General features: G+C 42.0%; 1 protein-coding gene across 1 annotated transcript in view; it reads left to right on the top strand.

The window, feature by feature from the left end:
- The window catches only part of celsr3 (cadherin, EGF LAG seven-pass G-type receptor 3), a 192,147-nt gene that overhangs the window by 169,110 nt on the left and 6,135 nt on the right, over window positions 1-16,902 (top strand). The window contains exons 27-35 of the mRNA XM_074681031.1: window positions 3,272-3,384; window positions 4,018-4,097; window positions 5,761-5,887; window positions 6,026-6,145; window positions 9,565-9,662; window positions 10,143-10,234; window positions 10,505-10,678; window positions 14,257-14,451; window positions 15,075-16,128. Coding sequence (XP_074537132.1) covers window positions 3,272-3,384; window positions 4,018-4,097; window positions 5,761-5,887; window positions 6,026-6,145; window positions 9,565-9,662; window positions 10,143-10,234; window positions 10,505-10,678; window positions 14,257-14,451; window positions 15,075-16,128 — 2,053 coding nt within the window. The remainder of the gene's footprint in view (window positions 1-3,271; window positions 3,385-4,017; window positions 4,098-5,760; window positions 5,888-6,025; window positions 6,146-9,564; window positions 9,663-10,142; window positions 10,235-10,504; window positions 10,679-14,256; window positions 14,452-15,074; window positions 16,129-16,902) is intronic.

The following is a 16,902-nucleotide window of genomic DNA, read 5'->3' as shown; positions in this document are numbered from 1 at the left end:
ACACACACACACACAAAGTGCAAAAGTAATTTATTTCTTGACACATGCTTTAAGCAAGCAATATCTGTCTGCTGCCTTCCCTCTCAGCCCTTCGTTTCCGCACACACACACACACACACACACACACACACGTTTTCTCATTTCCATCTAAACTCATGTGTACTGTCAAACCACCTCTATCTGAAGCTTTCTCACACCAGATCCACATACGACACACAGGCTGCATGTCTTGGTGTTTGTCTGTGGGTCTCTGTTGTGTCCTGTACCCGTTTGCTTTAGTGATTCAGTCTGAAACCTTCAAACCCACTGTTGTCAAAACCTTCACACTGCTCTCCAAAAACAATATGCCAGGAACACTGATTCCCCTTTCCCATCTAAAAAGAACCAGGTGCTTGTTGGAGCTTAGTTGGTTCCAATCCTTCATAAGAACCGGTTTGGTTTTCCATCAGCAAGAAGCCAAGTTGGAGCCATGAGACTGTGTAACCATAAAACATCTATATGTCACTGCATTTCTGTTTTCTTGGTTGTGACATTTTTTTTCCTGACTCTCTGTCCCTACACAGAGCATGCTCTCCCGTGCATGTGTGCCCATGTGTCTGTGCGTCCGTGGACATATCGGGGTGAAAATCTACCACGAGTGATACAGGGAGCAGAGGAGAAATGTGAATGTGTGACCATGAGGCAGAAAGTACATCCCATCAAAAAAATAAGATAAATAACATAAAGATGTTTAGGCTGTTAGATAAATAAATAAATAAGATGTTGATCTATTGGAGAGAAAACACACTGCTGCTTCAAGTTTTGAATGAGAAACTTGGCTCAGCAGCTTTCCTTTTTTAACTCATTTGCTTCCAACTACTTTCAGAGCATCTTGAACGATCTTCAAGACCCACAGAATATTGTTTTCTATGAACATGTAAACACCAAAACTACCTAAGAAGAGAGGTTTCTCCTCTTTTATGTCTCTTCCTGTTTTTTATAGAAAAAAAGAAACAAAGAAAATATCATCTCAGGCACTCACACATCCTCAGTTTAAATGTCAGCAGCCTGAACTTTTCTGATTTGCAGCGTCTTGCTGCGCCTGTGTCATCTCATATCTTCTCCTCATCTTCTCCTCATTTCCATGCTGATCTCTCATCCAAAGAGCGCAACGCTCTCACCCACAGTTGCTTACAAGCCAGGTACTGATTGACAAGCTCCACCAGACCCCGCCTCTATCCGCTGAAAAACATATTGACTTCTATAGATGCAGTAAATGGCTGTAATCAAATTGATGTCTCAACATGTCAGTGGCAGCCAGTAAGTTAAGAATGGCTGTTTTTCCCACGCTGATCGTTGGTCACAGTAACCCCATCCCCAGCCCCTGACATAGTTGGGGCTAAGCTCTGGCCCAGTAAAAGAGTTAGTGCTTGCTTAGCTCTAGTTTGTAGCACCTGGGGCCCAAAACACCCTGCTGGTCTGGGACTAGCATTAGCACTAGCTTGGTTGAAAAGGGGTAAGAGTGGTCACAGATCTCCCAGTTGCTATGAGGGGCAACATTGTAGCGGTTTGGTTTGGTCTTAGAGAAGCAGTCATGAACTGATAAAGGGAGGTAGCCAACGATCACTAACAGTTTTATGTTTTTGGAGAACTACCACGATACTAGCCCTGGGCCCTGTTCTACGAAGCAAGTTCAGTCTAGCGAGATAGCCTTGGAGCTACCTCGCTGAACTGAGCGCGGTAGCCGGCGTTCTCGCTACACGGTTTTACGACGCTGGATATCAACCTCATAAGTGGATCCAGCTCGGCAATGAGCGCATGCACAGATATAAGGCGGAGCCCGCTGCATCTGACCAATCGCGAACATGGAGCAGTCTGAAGCGTCAGAGCAGGCCGGAGAGAGAAGGACCGCATACTTCACACAGGAGGAGCAGGAGGTGATCATGAGGAAGTATGACGAGCTGAAACATGTAATTAACGTTAAAAGCAACACCGTCGCTGCTGCTAAAGCACGGAAGGAGTGCTGGCAGAAAATTGCTGACAATCTAAATGCGTAAGTGTAGTAGTGTAGTGCAAAAAAAATCTTTTGTGCTATTATCATCCTGAAATAGTACTGTTCAACATGCACTTTTACTGTAACATGCACCATACCTAATTTATTTCTTAGATGAATTTATTCATTTGTTCAGTCCTATCATGTTTACATTTTTTGTGTGATATGTAGCCCACATGAGCCCTACATGAATTCCTGTCACTATTATAATACGGTCTATAAAATATTATCATGGAACAGAAGTGTTGGCATTGAAGATCTTATTACGCAATGAGAGTTCTTCATTCCCTTTAACTACCTGTAGAAAGTGTCATGTACTACCAACCCCTCCCTGGAAAACCGGTAACTTTCATAAAAGTGGTCATCCGAAAAAGAGAGTGGGTCGGGCTCCGATGTCCACGGGATCCTCTAAGAACGGACAACCCATTTTTTCGTGAGGGCTCATTGGTCAGTGGGCGGGGTTTTAATAGTCCGCGAGTTCAATCTGGAACCTAACCTGCCCCGGAGCAGGTTAGCCGTTCAGCGTACGTTGCCATGGAGACTCGGCTCGCTGACGAGTGATCCCGTGTCATAGAACAGGGAATCCTGAACCTATCCTCAAAGCTGCCTCGCTAGGCAGTAATCCTGCTTCGTAGAACAGGGCCCTGGTGTTCTTGAAAAACAACTACATATCTTAACACCTGCTAAACCAGACTGTGTTTCTTTGCTTGTTTTCTGTTTTGTTTTTCTAAATGAGCGTTTTTTTGGCTTTATCTGTGCCACATCTCTCATAAATGGAATCAATCTACAATTGGTACGGACTCCACCCTCCATCCAGTGTGGGTAAGATAAAAGCAGACAACGAGATGAGACGTGGCAGCTCATCTTCGTCACAGTCACAGGCGCACCTTGAGCAACGCTGGCACAAAGCTGCAGAACTTTGTGGGTGTCATAGTCTTAGAGTATCATCCATAAAATTTGCTTTGTGTTTGAGCATATGGGGGGGATCACAATGCTGATAACCTCCAACAAGACTTTTTTGACCCCTAAAACATTAGTTTAATAATGACTGAAGCTTTAAAAAAAAAAGCTACCTGTGGGATGAGCTCTCATATGTTACTGACCTTCCCTGTCAGTGTCGTTCAGTTTCACGCTGTCATTTAGCTGCGCTGCCTCCTTCAGTCTCTCTGTGACTGACAGTGGCAGAGATCTCAGAGGAGATCCTCCTGTCTGATTCAACTGTCTGTCTCTCCCCTGCAGGCTTGGCGGTGGGCTTGGACCCAGAAGGTTACGGAAACCCAGACTTCTGTTGGATTTCTATTTATGACAAGCTGATCTGGAGCTTTGCTGGTCCCATAGCCATCGTCATCCTGGTAACTGTCCCTCCTGCATGTCTGCTGTTCTGCTGTCATAAATGTGTACTGCAAACTTATAGTGGAAAATGTGCAATGGGACTTTCTGCTTATGCTACCTTTTATCAAACAAAAAATCTTAAACCCTGTTTTTTTACTTTTATAACAACACATTCAGGGCTTTTTCACTTTTTCATCCAGTAAGCAAAGATGAGTCAGAAATGTGGAAGAGAGGGTTGTAATCAAACCTGGAGACAGTGCTTCAAGGACTTGGGCTTTAAAAAATAGTCTCAGATGTTCAGTGCTTATAATTAATTCTAGTTTATTGCTGTCATTTACCATTAATATTCATTTAAAGAGCTTATTAATTATTAATTCTATCAATATTGTTTTCATTTTTTATGACTCCACTGCAAATGATGGATTTTTTAAATCTTTATTTTAACTTTTCATCTTGGATCAGTAAGTGAAACTAAAACCCTAAAAGAGCAAGAGCTAACTTCAGCAGCTTTTATGATTTTATCCACGTTGATTGTTTTTCTTTTTCTGTTTAAAGACAACTGTATGAGACTGAGAATGACATTACTGTATTCAGAAATCATATGTAAAATGACACATTTCTGTACTGTTTACATTTATTCTTCCCCTCTTCAGATGAATGGAGGAATTTTCATGATTGTAGCCAAGATGTCCTGCAACCCCTCTCAGAAGGAGACCAAGAAGCTTCCCGTCATGTGAGTTTTTATTTGGTTATAAAAGTTACATGAATAACAGTTCTTTCTAAGTTGTAAGAAAGAGTGTTGCTCTACAAAGCAGTGATCTTTTCTGAACAAATTATTTCTACATAAACATCGTGAAGGAGTCACGAAACATTTTTGGTGTCTTTTATCCTTTCCGTCCAGCATCTCTGTCTCAGAGTTAAACTTTTTCTCTACATTAATCTTTCCTGTTTGCCTGAAGTCCCTTTTTCTCTTGCTTGTCTTGGGTTGTCTCCCTCTAAATCAGGGCTCAAGACTGTGACCAAAATGTTTGCATATGGGACCTTTTTTCAGCGTGTTTGAGCGAAAATTTCACATACATATGTCTTAATACTTCCTCTATCACAGGCACCGTACAAGACATTGTGGATTGAAATCTCCCTCTTTCACTGGCTCAGTCAGTCTCCTCCACCTGAACTCTTTCCTGTTCTGAGGAGACAGAGCGCCATCGCGTACGCGTATTCACAGCACACAGATTGATAACGATGAAAACTAAAGACATTTTTTCTATCTTTTTTGGGTTATTTTAGTAAGTTTTGGAATCTCACTTCAGAATTTTAGTTACTGTTTTACGTAAAGCCTCGTTTTTATTTTTCATTTCGAGGAAAATGGTTTTTTTAACTATAATAACCCTGACATGTAAACACTTGTATGTCTTTGCTTTTATTTAAGAAGCATTTTTGTTGTCTTCCTTTAAGTTACATAATGAAATAACCTGCTTTGTCACCTAAACGTGTTGCAAACTTCAGATTTAAGGTAAAATATTTTGCAAAATCATAGCTCAATAAACTGTACCCCAGCCCCTCCACATAAATAAATAAATAAATAAAGGGTGTGACCAAATCATGAGCTGTCGTGACCAACTGATAAAGCTGGTGGCACCAGTGCTCCAAGTGAAAAAGTTAGTGTAGAGCCCTGCTCTAAATGTTTATCATGACACCAATCATGGGCGTCTCTGAAGAACAGGCTGTTTGAAAATGAACCACACTGCAAAAAAGTAAAATCTCATCAGGTGTTTTTGTCTTATTTTAGTAAAAATTGTCTTATTATGCTCAACATAAGCCACATTCATATAACCAGTTCAAAAAATGTTGCTTATTTCAATTTTTTTAAAGACAAAAATGAAGTCTGAATTGCTTGTAACCAGTAAAAAACAAACTGACAATGGGTTTTAAGAAAAATTAGCTTATTGAGTTTCTTGAAAGTAGAATCTTTTTTTAACATGATTAACTTTTCTCTTAGCTAATCAGCTTTTTTTTTAACTTATTACAAGCAATTTGGACCTCATTTTTTTCTTTAAAAACCTTGAAATAAGACAATTTTCTGGACTGGTCGGATGAATGTGGCTCATATTAAGTCTAAAAAAGACATTTTTACAAAAAAAATAAGACAAAAACACTTGATTAGATTTCAGGGTTTTGCAGTGGTGTATAATGCACACAGTGGAGTGAAATGACAGAGTGGAGAGGTAAACTTTGTGTGGTACAGAAAAGTCCTTCTACATTTTAATATTTTCCTGCAAGAAAATAAATGCAAATATGTCATTATTGCAGAAATGTTTGTTCCCAGTTTAAAGCTGGACTTAAATCCTTAACCACTCAACCCCGTATCTTCCTCTGCTTTCTGTTTCCTTCTGCAGTGCTACTATCCGAAACGCCTTCATGCTGCTGCTAATAGCCACCTCCACCTGGCTGTGTGGTCTGATGGCTGTAAACAACAGCATCCTCGCTTTTTACTATATATTCAACGTCCTCTGCTTGGTGCAGGTATGAACAAAGTGTCTGCTGTGGAGCTGTTGACTGTTTGACTGGAAATGAAAGCCGGTGTGTGGCACTAAAAAAGGAGATGATTGCTTGCTATTTCTGCTCTCTCAGTCTGTGTGTCTCTGCTGCTCCCTCTCCCAGGGTCTGTCAGTGATGCTGGTCTTTACAGTGTTCAACTCTGAGGTCAAAGAGGCCTGGAGAGTGGCCTGTTTGGGAAAGAAGAGCCCCGGAGAAGACCCACCAAGACCACCTCAGAGCACTGTGAGTGAGCCCTCGGTCGGCTTTATTTAAACTGCTGCAGCTCATCTCTCCTGAAACTAAACTGTTTTCGCTTTCACTTGGTTCAACAGTTTTTAACATCATCCTGAAATCATTCACTTGGTCCACTGCACTGACACTGGCTTTGGAAAGAAAATAATTTAGACAAGCAATAAAGTGGGATGTTTAGTCAGGGTCAACAGGTTATCAGCACTTTCTCACTGCTTGCTGAAAACATTAACTCAAAAGGCACAGGATTTGGCTCTGCAGCAGATTTGTCTTTCCCTTTCTGTCCCTGTCAACAACCACCGATACATTTCTTTGGTGAAAAATCAGAGCACTTGTTCTGCTGCTTCATACATACGTGAACTGTAAAGGTGAACAGTGTTCAGAGATAAGGAAAACTCTGCTTTACTAATGTTGAACATAAATATCTGACAGCTAGTGATGCAATTTGCCTGGTACTTTTAAGTAACAGCAGGGTCCGATGTTATAGTTTTTACCTACTTGCCCCTCAAGGCAAGTGTTACCCACATCCACTAACTCTGTCTGAGAGGTAGTTTTTTCCGTCAAGTGCTAAAATTTTGCTCACAACATAGTTGGAACGAAAATTCCCCATCGATTGTGGAAAGCGATACACAAGACTTATTTCTAAAGAAAACTGTACTTTTTAGCCACGTGTTAGCCCACTGAATCAGTGAAATGTGAAAGCTGCATCAGGTTGTTTTCCAAAGAAATTCAAACTCAAAACTTTATTAATTTAATTTGATTTATTTATAAAGGGACCGTGTACAGTATTTCACATAAATGTCACAATTAGATACATTGTACCAGAGTTAGCTTACAGCTGATTTACATCTGCAGTCTCTTATTTTGAACGATATGGCGATAGCATTACTCTATATGCTTTGTTACAAAGGAAGTAGGGATGGGTACCACATTAGGTACTTTAAACGGTACCGACCGAATTCTGTCAATATTACTGGGTACCGACTCTCATAAAATCAAAAGGTACTAGCTAAGTTTGGGTACCTAAATGCATCCTTGTGACTGTGAAAGAGTGGAAGAGTTGGTGATTTTCCATGCTGTACATAAACACAGTACTGCAAGGATAAATCTTGAAAAATGAATGTGTTAAATTGAAAAAAAAAAACAACATATTTTAGTATTAAACATATTGATATTTTTTTAACCACAAAAGTACCACAAATTGGTACCATTGAGTACTGATACTGATTGCCTGGTACTGGGCATTGCTACTGGATCGTTTCAAATGTGGAGGGTACCCATCCCTTAAGGAAGATTAGTAGTTGTAAAAAATGTACTTCTCGATTAATACCAAACAATTATTGATTTTTAACATTTTGGATATTAAAGTACAACTAAATTAAGTTTTTTCAGAAGTATTATTTGTGCGCTGCATCACTGGTTATTTGAGTTTGAGTTTTAATTTAATTTATTTATAATTTTTAGTTAGGTATAGTTTTTAAATTATTGTTTTATATATGCATTTTGTTAAAGGTGTAGCCTGTAAATCCTGCATTTTTAATACATACAAATAAATAAAAATATGTACTATTTATTGGAGTGTGGGCTCACACAATTCATGCCCCCCCTGCATAAATCAGTGCCCTGGATGGGGGCACCCCAGTCTCAAACGTCTGGACATGGCCCTACAGGTACGCTATGTTGCTCTGCTAATCAATGGATGGATTTATGTTAAATGCAGAGTTCAGTTGGTAGAATAGACGCTGTTACAGGGACTCAACTTCTCTTAGTAAAAGTTACAAAACCTCTCAAGCATTTATGGCTGTGCAGTGTGTTAGGGTGCTTTGGTTAAATAGAATCAAGAACATTTTTATGACATTATAGTTTTTGTTGTTTTGTTAGTTAATGGCCCACTAGTTTATGGTTAAAATAAAAAAAAAATGAATAGAGACTCAGAGTTGTGCTTGCCCAATCGGGCATGTTCCTACAAGTTTGGAGTTGCCCCAGGTAACCGCTAATGCTGGACCCTGAACAGGTCTTTATTTTAAAATTTGAGAGAAATTTGTCACATCACTGTAAGAGCAGTCAGCTGAATCAATAACTTTTAATAACCAGTATTAGTATTGATGGTAAAGATAAAAAGATATCATTCTACCACTGATGTTTTGAGAATACAACTGGCAGAGCAACTCCAGGACCCTGCAATAAATCATCTCACTGCATGATCTCAGAGCCGTTTACTATTTCTGGAGACCCACTATTTCTTTGTCCATTACTGGATAAGCACAAAAGCCCTCCTACCCTCCATTCCTCCCTCCCTCCTTCCCTCCATCCATCCATCCATCCGTCTTTCCTGTCCTCCTCCTCTCTCCTCCTCCTCCTGCCTTCAGGGTTTGTTGCTGACCCAGTTAAAACAATGAACTGACCAGGGGAGCTCTGCTCACTCTTTAGCCCACTTCTTCAGAAGCGCTGTGCGGTCCAGTGTGTGTGTGTGTGTGTGTGTGTGTGTGTGTGTGTGTGTGTGTGTGTGTGTGTGTGTGTGTGTGTGTGTGTGTGTGTGTGTGTGTGTGTGTGTGTGTGTGTGTGTGTGTGTGTGTGTGTGTGTGCTTTTGGGTTTCCATACAGCAGTGGAAATCAGCGTTATTACACAAACATTCAGCCGGCTCCAGCAGTTAAAAGGAGTGCATTTGGGTAATCCCTGTTAGTCATGCCTCAGATCATGCTAACAAACAATTTTAGCATTTTTTATCTCTTTATTTTTAAATGTATTTGTGATTGTAGGTGTTTCTTCTATTAATAAATAAGATTATACGTACAGTAGCACATTCTGACCCTTTAACCTTCTTTTCCTGTAGAGCTTTTTCTGTCCGTCACTGTGCCACATGGGACAACACAGTCATTTTCAAAGCTAGCTTGTTGTTTTTACCTCTGACAGAGTGTATCTACAAATGCTCACCTGTATATAATCAGGTCACTGTCTGACTCATACTACATTATTTATTGGATGGTATCCACTGTGGCCTTGTACAGTATAGAAAGATGAAGTTGCGCCCTGTTTCAAGAAAAGCTCCTGCACCAGAGCTGCTTTGTATGCCGGCATGTAACCAGCTCTCAGCAGCTGTAATAGCCCCCTTGAGTCTCTCTGAAAGCTAGAGTGACTATAAAAGAGGATGTACGCTTTTGTCTTTTTAAAATGACACAGTTCTTGACCGCAAATTGTAACTCTCTGTGTTTTTTATGAAAAGATGTGAAAAGAAAATTCTGGCATAGAAAAGAAGCCCGTGGTGCAGGCATGTAGGGGAAAAGGTTAAGAAGTCCAGAATAACTACGTAGACAATGTTCAAAAAGGGAAAAGGATGCCTTATTAATTTTTCTTCAACATTAACTATTATTTCTGCTTTGTTCTTGTCTTTTTCATGCTCGTGTGTCTTCAGGCTCAGAATCCGTATCACAATGCGTCTCTGTTGGAGCAGAGCGGACTGCACCGCATCACCCTGGGAACATCCACCATTTCATCCGTCAGCTCTGCCAGGTAAACACACAAACTTTCACCAAGCTGCTGCACATGACGCAGACAAAAAACTTCTATCTGGAGAGTTAACAGACTAATTGTAAAGAGTTATCACTGGATTAGAAATCTGTCAGCTAGGATTGATGCTCTGCCACTCTGATTTAAGATAAATTGCTTCAGGGAGGAAATTCCCTCTGATATAAACCATGTCACGTTCTTTATGGGTCAGTGGGGTGTGGATAAGGAGGATTGGACGGCACAATGTCATGTACTGTATGTAGAGCAACACTAATGGACTCTGAGAGTGGATGTTTGTGTCTTTATGGCTCAGTGATTGTCTTGTCTGTCTTTTTTTGGTGTGTGTGTGTGTATAGTATGTACGTACAGTGTGTGGCTGCTCTCTTTTTTTTTTTATACGCTTCAGCCTTCATGCCATCGTTATTCTCGGTGTGTTTGTGCGTGCATTTATGTGTCCTCGCTTCTGTCCTTTCTCCCTGTTAGAGAAAATCTTTTGGCTCGTCAGACACTGGAACAAAACATCGTCCAGACTGGAGCGACAGACCTGGATGTAGCCATGTTCCACAGAGACGGAGGTACACACACAGACACCATCATATAAAAACATAAACACAACAAACTGTAGCAGACTCTTCACTCCACATCTGTTTTTCTGTCCCTCCTCCTGTTTTATCATCGTCTCTGTGAATTTAAATTGAGATAACGCTCAAACACCCACGAGGAAAATGAATTAACAGGATTACTCAATCTTTGGTTCTTCTCCTGTTTCCCTTCTCTCGCTTTTCTTGCTTCCTCCTTCCTTTTGTCTTCCTCCTCCTCTCCTTATTCCCTCTGTCCTCTCCCAGGTGAGGATTCAGACTCAGACTCAGATCTGTCCATGGAGGAGGAGCGCAGCCTCTCCATCCCTTCCTCTGAGAGCGACGATAACGTCCGACTCCGTGGACGGATCCAGCGCCGATTCAAACGCTCCAATCACAGTGAGCGCCTGCTCACCGAGACGGCTCACAACGGCACCAAAGGTTGAGAATCTTTTCTTGTTACAGTTTCTTAAACAATCAGTCTTCACTCTCTCATCTGTTTCTACAGTCAAGGTCTTTAACAGTGCACGGCATTTTTGGTTCTTTAGGCTATTTTTGTTATATTTTTGAAATAGTTATTCCCAAATATTTTTATTTTGAATCATGTTATTGTCTTTGTCTTACTCATCACTGGAGGCCAAATGTGTAATCCTTCAGTCAGAAATGAACACATCCAGCAATGCAGCAGCTCTCTTAAACTGCACACAGGTTCACTCAGCTTTCACTTCTAGCCCTTCATGCCACATGTGTTATACTGTCTCTGTCCTGAGAATAGCTTAAGGCCCCGTTTACATAACAATGTTTCATCTTAAAACACTAAAACGAAGTGAAAAAAATCTGCGTTTACACACAAACACTGAGTGACTGAGGGACTGAAAACACTGTAGTAAGCATGCCAGACCTGTAGGTGTTGCTGTAACTGTCTTGTCCAGAAGCCGCTTTTGGGAGATCTCCACCGAAGTAGATTTGAGCCAATCATCTGGTGTTTTAGTGAATACTAAGTGCAGAAGTGGAGCAACAGATGCTCATTTTGTTGAGAGACAGTCATCAGAAGGTGTGTCTCAATGCGTTAACTTCGTGCTTCCTCCGTCCTATCTCCTCCACGACACCAGAAGTACTGTCCCAGTCGTCATTTTGAAGACTGTTCCAAAGCAATAATTGTGCTCAGAGAAAGGAGAGAGGATAGAGGAGACTAATCGTAGGAGCAATGATCGAGGAGACACGAGAGCCGGCTTTGTGGAAGTCTTTTCACTGACAGACACGCCCCCATATGGAATATCACTCTCTGATTGGACGCTGTAGCAGCTCAGACTTTACATGAAACTTCACAAAAACACAACAGAGTTTAATGAGAGAGAAAAGACGAGCTGAGGACAGACACAGAGGATCGTTCAGAAACTGATCGTAAATCTGTTAATAAAGTGTTTGTTGTGAGTTTAAAGAACAAAACACTGAACACAACCATCATCAAATCAATATAACAGAGGATTAATATAGAAAACTGAATGATCCTGAAAATTCTGACTCCCACATATTAAATCTGCAGCTTAATCTGGAAAAAAGGTTGAAGAGCCCTGCTGTACAGAGATTGAAAATATTAATTTGAAAGTTAAATATTTTAAGTCAGTTGGCATTTTGAGTTTAGCTATATGAAGATATAACCAGTCAGTCATTATGCCATCAAATAGTAAGCTGGGACATTTTCAAGGCGGTAGTCAAAAGAAAATCAATATTTTGAGCATCAAGCATTCAGTCAGGTCAAAGAGGAATGTTTGTTTAATTCAGCTTAGTGCTGCCTCTGTTATTTGCTTCTGATTCCCTTGAGGGTTTGTAAGCGCAGTGTGTAGTCTTCAACAGGTCACAACTTTATCCCTGGAGAGCGTTGAGTTATCGGGCCTCTATTCATTCACAGGGATAGTAACCTGTTGATCTGATGTTCATGTCATTAGTGGAACTAAGAGGAAAACACAGAAAGTCCAATGCCACCCAGCAGAGACATACTACGCCCTGCCACTGAGAGAAATTGATTCTTTTGTCTGAAATGTTCAGCGTCTGGTAAATAAAAGGAAACAGAGTCTTCCTGCCAGTGTTGTTTGAAACATACAGGGCACGCTGGAACAACACCACGCATAAACAGGAAAATGTCAGTACTAGTCGACATAAATCAATATCCACTCTCTTCTGTTACACACAAAACAACAATGTGATGCATAAAACATGAGTTTCTATACTTCCACCCATGTGCTAGAAATGTCATGCGTACATGTTTCTCTATGAAAGGTTTCACTGTGAGGTAAAGGCCACACGAGCAGATCTATAAATCCACTAATCAATTCTGAGCTTAATAAGCCATCTGGATCACATCAGCTCTGTTCAGGGTAAAACATAGACCAGAGCTGTCAGTTGAACCGAGGAGGACAGGATCCAGATGGCCAGTACAGACCAATCAATCCATCAGGGCAGTCTGACCGAGGGGCCAGTGCTGAGCCGAGGGGTGTGGTCGTTCTGTGGAAAGGTCACAGAGTGAAGATGGTGGACTCTCCACTGTGACAAAGTGTTTGACACCTCCCAGCTGACAGTTCATCTGAATCAATGAGGAGACTGTGCTGAGGATGTGTTTCACAAGGTCTTAATGCACAATTTAAACAGCTTAACAGAATATCCATGGGTTTTAAAGAGGCTGTGAGGACATAAACCCACTGTTGTGATGACATGACTCTTAACAAGGTGTGTGTTTGTTTTGGAAATGAATGGAGATCAGATCTTCTTTTTATCTCTGCTTTTCTTTGTTCAAGGAAACTTGAGACTGTATAAAGCGTGGACAGCATGGCTTTGCCCTTTACCATTGAATGGTTTTGAAGCCAAAATTGCTCCGTCACAGGCGCAGCCATTGGCAGCCAGAGTCTGAGCAGTAGAGACTGTGAGGGATTCTGGGATAATCTGAGTGGAGCTCGGTGACAAAAACAATAATTATTTTTTTTCTTTCAAAAATCTAATCACTTCCTGGCTCCATCTCCCGACATTTTTTACAATCCCCTAAAAAAATACACAAGAACGGCAGCTGTCAATCATCGTCAAACGTGACGTTAAACCTTGTTTTTAACCTCTTATAACTAATAAAAACGAAACTTTTTCAGAAAAAAGAGGACTTGAATCCAAGGCAGCCTAATGATATCTTCAAATCACCACAACAATGGGACGTGAGAAACATTTCTAGGAAGTGTATTAATTTTTTAATGTTTGACCACAGCCCATCTGGAATGACTGGAGAGTCAGATTTTTTTACTTATACTGCAGCCAGCCACCAGGGGGAGTAATTCTCGTGGCGACCTCACTTTGAGCTGAGCAAGATGACGTCCTTTTTTTTACAGTCTATGGTTACAATGCGACAAGACAATATATTTATCAACAGTTGCGTAGCCCCAAGGTTTAAAACATGACAACAAGCAAACTTTGTCGGTTTGTACTGTAGTTTAGTAGCAGGCCATATTTCTAATCTAATCTGAATTGGAAGCAAAGAGTATTCCAAACACAGATCTCTCTTCTCACTGTTAAACTTTGTTAGCTGACGTAGCATTGTCATGAAGACTTGGACATGCCGTAAATCAATCCAGTCCTGGTCCACCCGATCAGGAAGCTGAGGAGCAGCAATTTAAAAAAACCTGTATTGATGCTGATAATCTAATTTTAAAGTGTGGATTAGGATCAGCCATATATCTAGAAGAGTCGTTTTCAAGATCACTTTCCAACTCCTCACAGCCCCTTTATACTGATTTTGAATATTTGAGAAAGTATTACTGAGGGACTTCAATTAAACTTAACTGTATGTGATGACAGCAGCAGAAGTATTTTCCCCACCCTCCACCTTGATCTTGCTAAAATTTTAACCATGTCATCAGCTGTAAATCTATGTTTGATACGACATGAGAGCGTCTATATGAGGAAACGTTTCATCTTTTAAATCCGTTTCGAACTCACATGTAACCTGAAACTTTGTGTTGTCCCTCTTTCCTCGTCAGATCTGGATGGCAATGACCTTTTGTCCTATTGGCCAGCTTTGGAGGAGTGTGAGACACACAGTCTGCAGAAGTGGGGCTCGGAGCGGCCCCTGGGGGCAGATTACAGCAAGGATGCTGCCAACAACAACCAGGCTGACGCAGCGCTGACCAGCGGGGACGAGAGCGGCCTCACTCAGCCACACAGACATCGCAAGGGTGAGGCCGGCACAGAAAGACGTGAACAAAAACACACAATCTGAGGACGCAGCAACATTGTGGAGTTACTTCTGATATTATTTCAACTTGTTCTTAAAGCATATCCCAAATGGTACAGTTTGTTACATTGTTAAATTGATTTATAGCTTTAAAACTTTTGATACGATCAACTTTTTTTCATCTAATCTTCTTTATCTCAGTGTTTTGCTCAAATCTCTTGATATCATGTCTTGCTGATGCAGCTCTGCTTTATCAGAATAAAAACACACTGTTTGTTGAGGGGGAAGGTGGAGGAGATGTCAGCTGAGTGAGCTGAATCAGCAAAGCATCATTTGAAGCATCGCTCCATATTTATGACTTAGTTTACGTTGTCATATATTCTGATTTTTCTCCACTGTGACTCGTGTGACCCAGCAGTGACATGTCTTCTTTTTTTTAATGTTCAGAATCACTCAGGCATTAAATCTGCTCCTTTTCCCAGACTTTTATGCTCCTCCTTCCTGTTTTAGTTCCTGACAAGTAGCTGACCTTTATGATTGTACAGATCAACAAAGAGGAGGATTTGAACTCACTCCCCCCTTCACGTCTTGTCCTCTTCTCACATTTTTATCCTCTCCTCCCAGGAATCCTGAAGAATCGTCTCGGCTGTCCCCCAGCCTTGCAGGGTCTGGCCACCATGGGCCGAGTTCCCAGTGAGCTGAACTGGTACAAAACCTCGACGCTGGGACACCGGGGCGTTCCTGCAGCCTCCTATGGTCGCATGTACTCGGCCACAGCGGGCGCCAGTGGAGGTTCTGGGTCTCTTTCCCAACCAGCTTCACGCTACTCCTCCAGAGAGCACCTGGACTCTCTGTCTCGGAGACAGCTGTCCAGGGATCCCCTCGGGAGGCAGACAGTTGGGGGGTCTAGGGACAGACTGGACTCTCGTGGTTCTAGAGACAACCTGGATCTCTTACCCAGGAGGAGAGAGCTGGGGCTAGGGCAGGGAGCAGGAATAGGGGGATTGGGTCTGGATCACCAGAGAGTCTCGTCATCCAGGGAGAACTTGACAGGTTCCAGGGACAGACTGGACAACCACCACGCAGGCACCATCCACGCCTCCAGGGAGGACCTGAGTGGAAACGGAGGAGCGGTTGGGGCAGGAATGGAGGGTTACCTCAGTGGATCCAGGTCCCACCTGAACTCTCTGACCCGCCGGCAGGCCTCGTCTCGGGAGCACCTCGGGGGGGCGCTGATGAGCAGTAGGTCCAGAGAGCAGCTAGAGACCAACGGCGTCAGTGCTCAGGCTCAGCCCTGTCGAGAGTGGCTCCGCAGTCTGCCCCCCCGTCAGCCCTCGCACCCCGACCAACCTCCGTCCTCCTCCCCTCCACCACCGATCTCTGAGGAGCCCCAAGAGCAGCTTTCTGCTCCTCCTCATGTCAGAGGACGCCTGGACTCTGCACCTCCATGTAGGTACCCTTGTCCGGTTCCCCAAGCTGCCAACCCTCTGGGTCGACAGCCGTCCAGTGAACACCTGGATATTCTGTCCTCCATCCTGGCCTCCTTCAGCTCCACCACCCTAACCCCTCCCCCTAACGGCTCAAATCCTGGGCCTAATGGCTCCGCCCACGGACCCTCCCTTTCCCCCTCTCAGTCTGCAGCCTCCCACAGTGTGTCTGAGGTCTCCCCTGACTCTGAGTAAGTCCCTCTGTGTGCATGGATCAGTCCTTCTGTCCCTTTATGTTCTGTTTTTCTCTTCTGTGGCGATGATTCTGTCATCTTATGCTGTAAACACTTTTCTTTCCTATTTCCTCTCATTCTCCCCTCTTCATACATTAACTTAGTGTTAGGTTTCATTGACATCTGTCAGGATTTTGGTCACTCTTCAGCTTATTTTTACGACTCTCATTTTTCCTTATCTGTTTCCAACCCCCCTGGTTTTACTTTTTTAAGATCTTTTATCATCTCTTCACTTTCGATTATTTCTGGGTTTTTATTTCATTTGGTCTATTTTGTACCGTGGCACACTGCATTTACTATGAGATAATCATCTTATAAAAACTGGGTTTTTAATTTATTTTTGATTTTCCTGTTTTTAGGTAATACTGTCTCATTAAAACAGGATTCGCATTTCATTCACATTATCAGAAATATGCGCGATCATTTGGGCAATGTAAGCAGCATTTAGGTCTATTCATACAAACAAGTTAGCATTCTTTAAACACTAAATTAAAACTGTAAGCAGCATAAAAATGTCCAAATTGACAAACAGGGAGAGTGACCGTGCTAACTGCTAACTGCTGCTTAGCCGAATGTGTCAGTGGCTACGTTTAAATGCAGTCGTTATACAGGTCAAGGTCAAATTCCCATTTCTGGAACATTTGGAATAACCCGTTTACATGTGTCAGCAAACAGGGTTCTTCCTGTTTACATGGTGTCCGGATCAAAACAGCAACGCACGGAGAACATCAT

Source organism: Halichoeres trimaculatus, unplaced genomic scaffold, assembly GCF_033239565.1.
Source record: "Halichoeres trimaculatus isolate MK-OKI-2021-1 unplaced genomic scaffold, fHalTri1.1 fHalTri1_scaffold_11, whole genome shotgun sequence".
NCBI lineage: Eukaryota > Metazoa > Chordata > Actinopteri > Labriformes > Labridae > Halichoeres > Halichoeres trimaculatus.
Note: the sequence above shows the minus strand (reverse complement) of the source record. Positions and strands in the feature narration are given on the sequence as shown.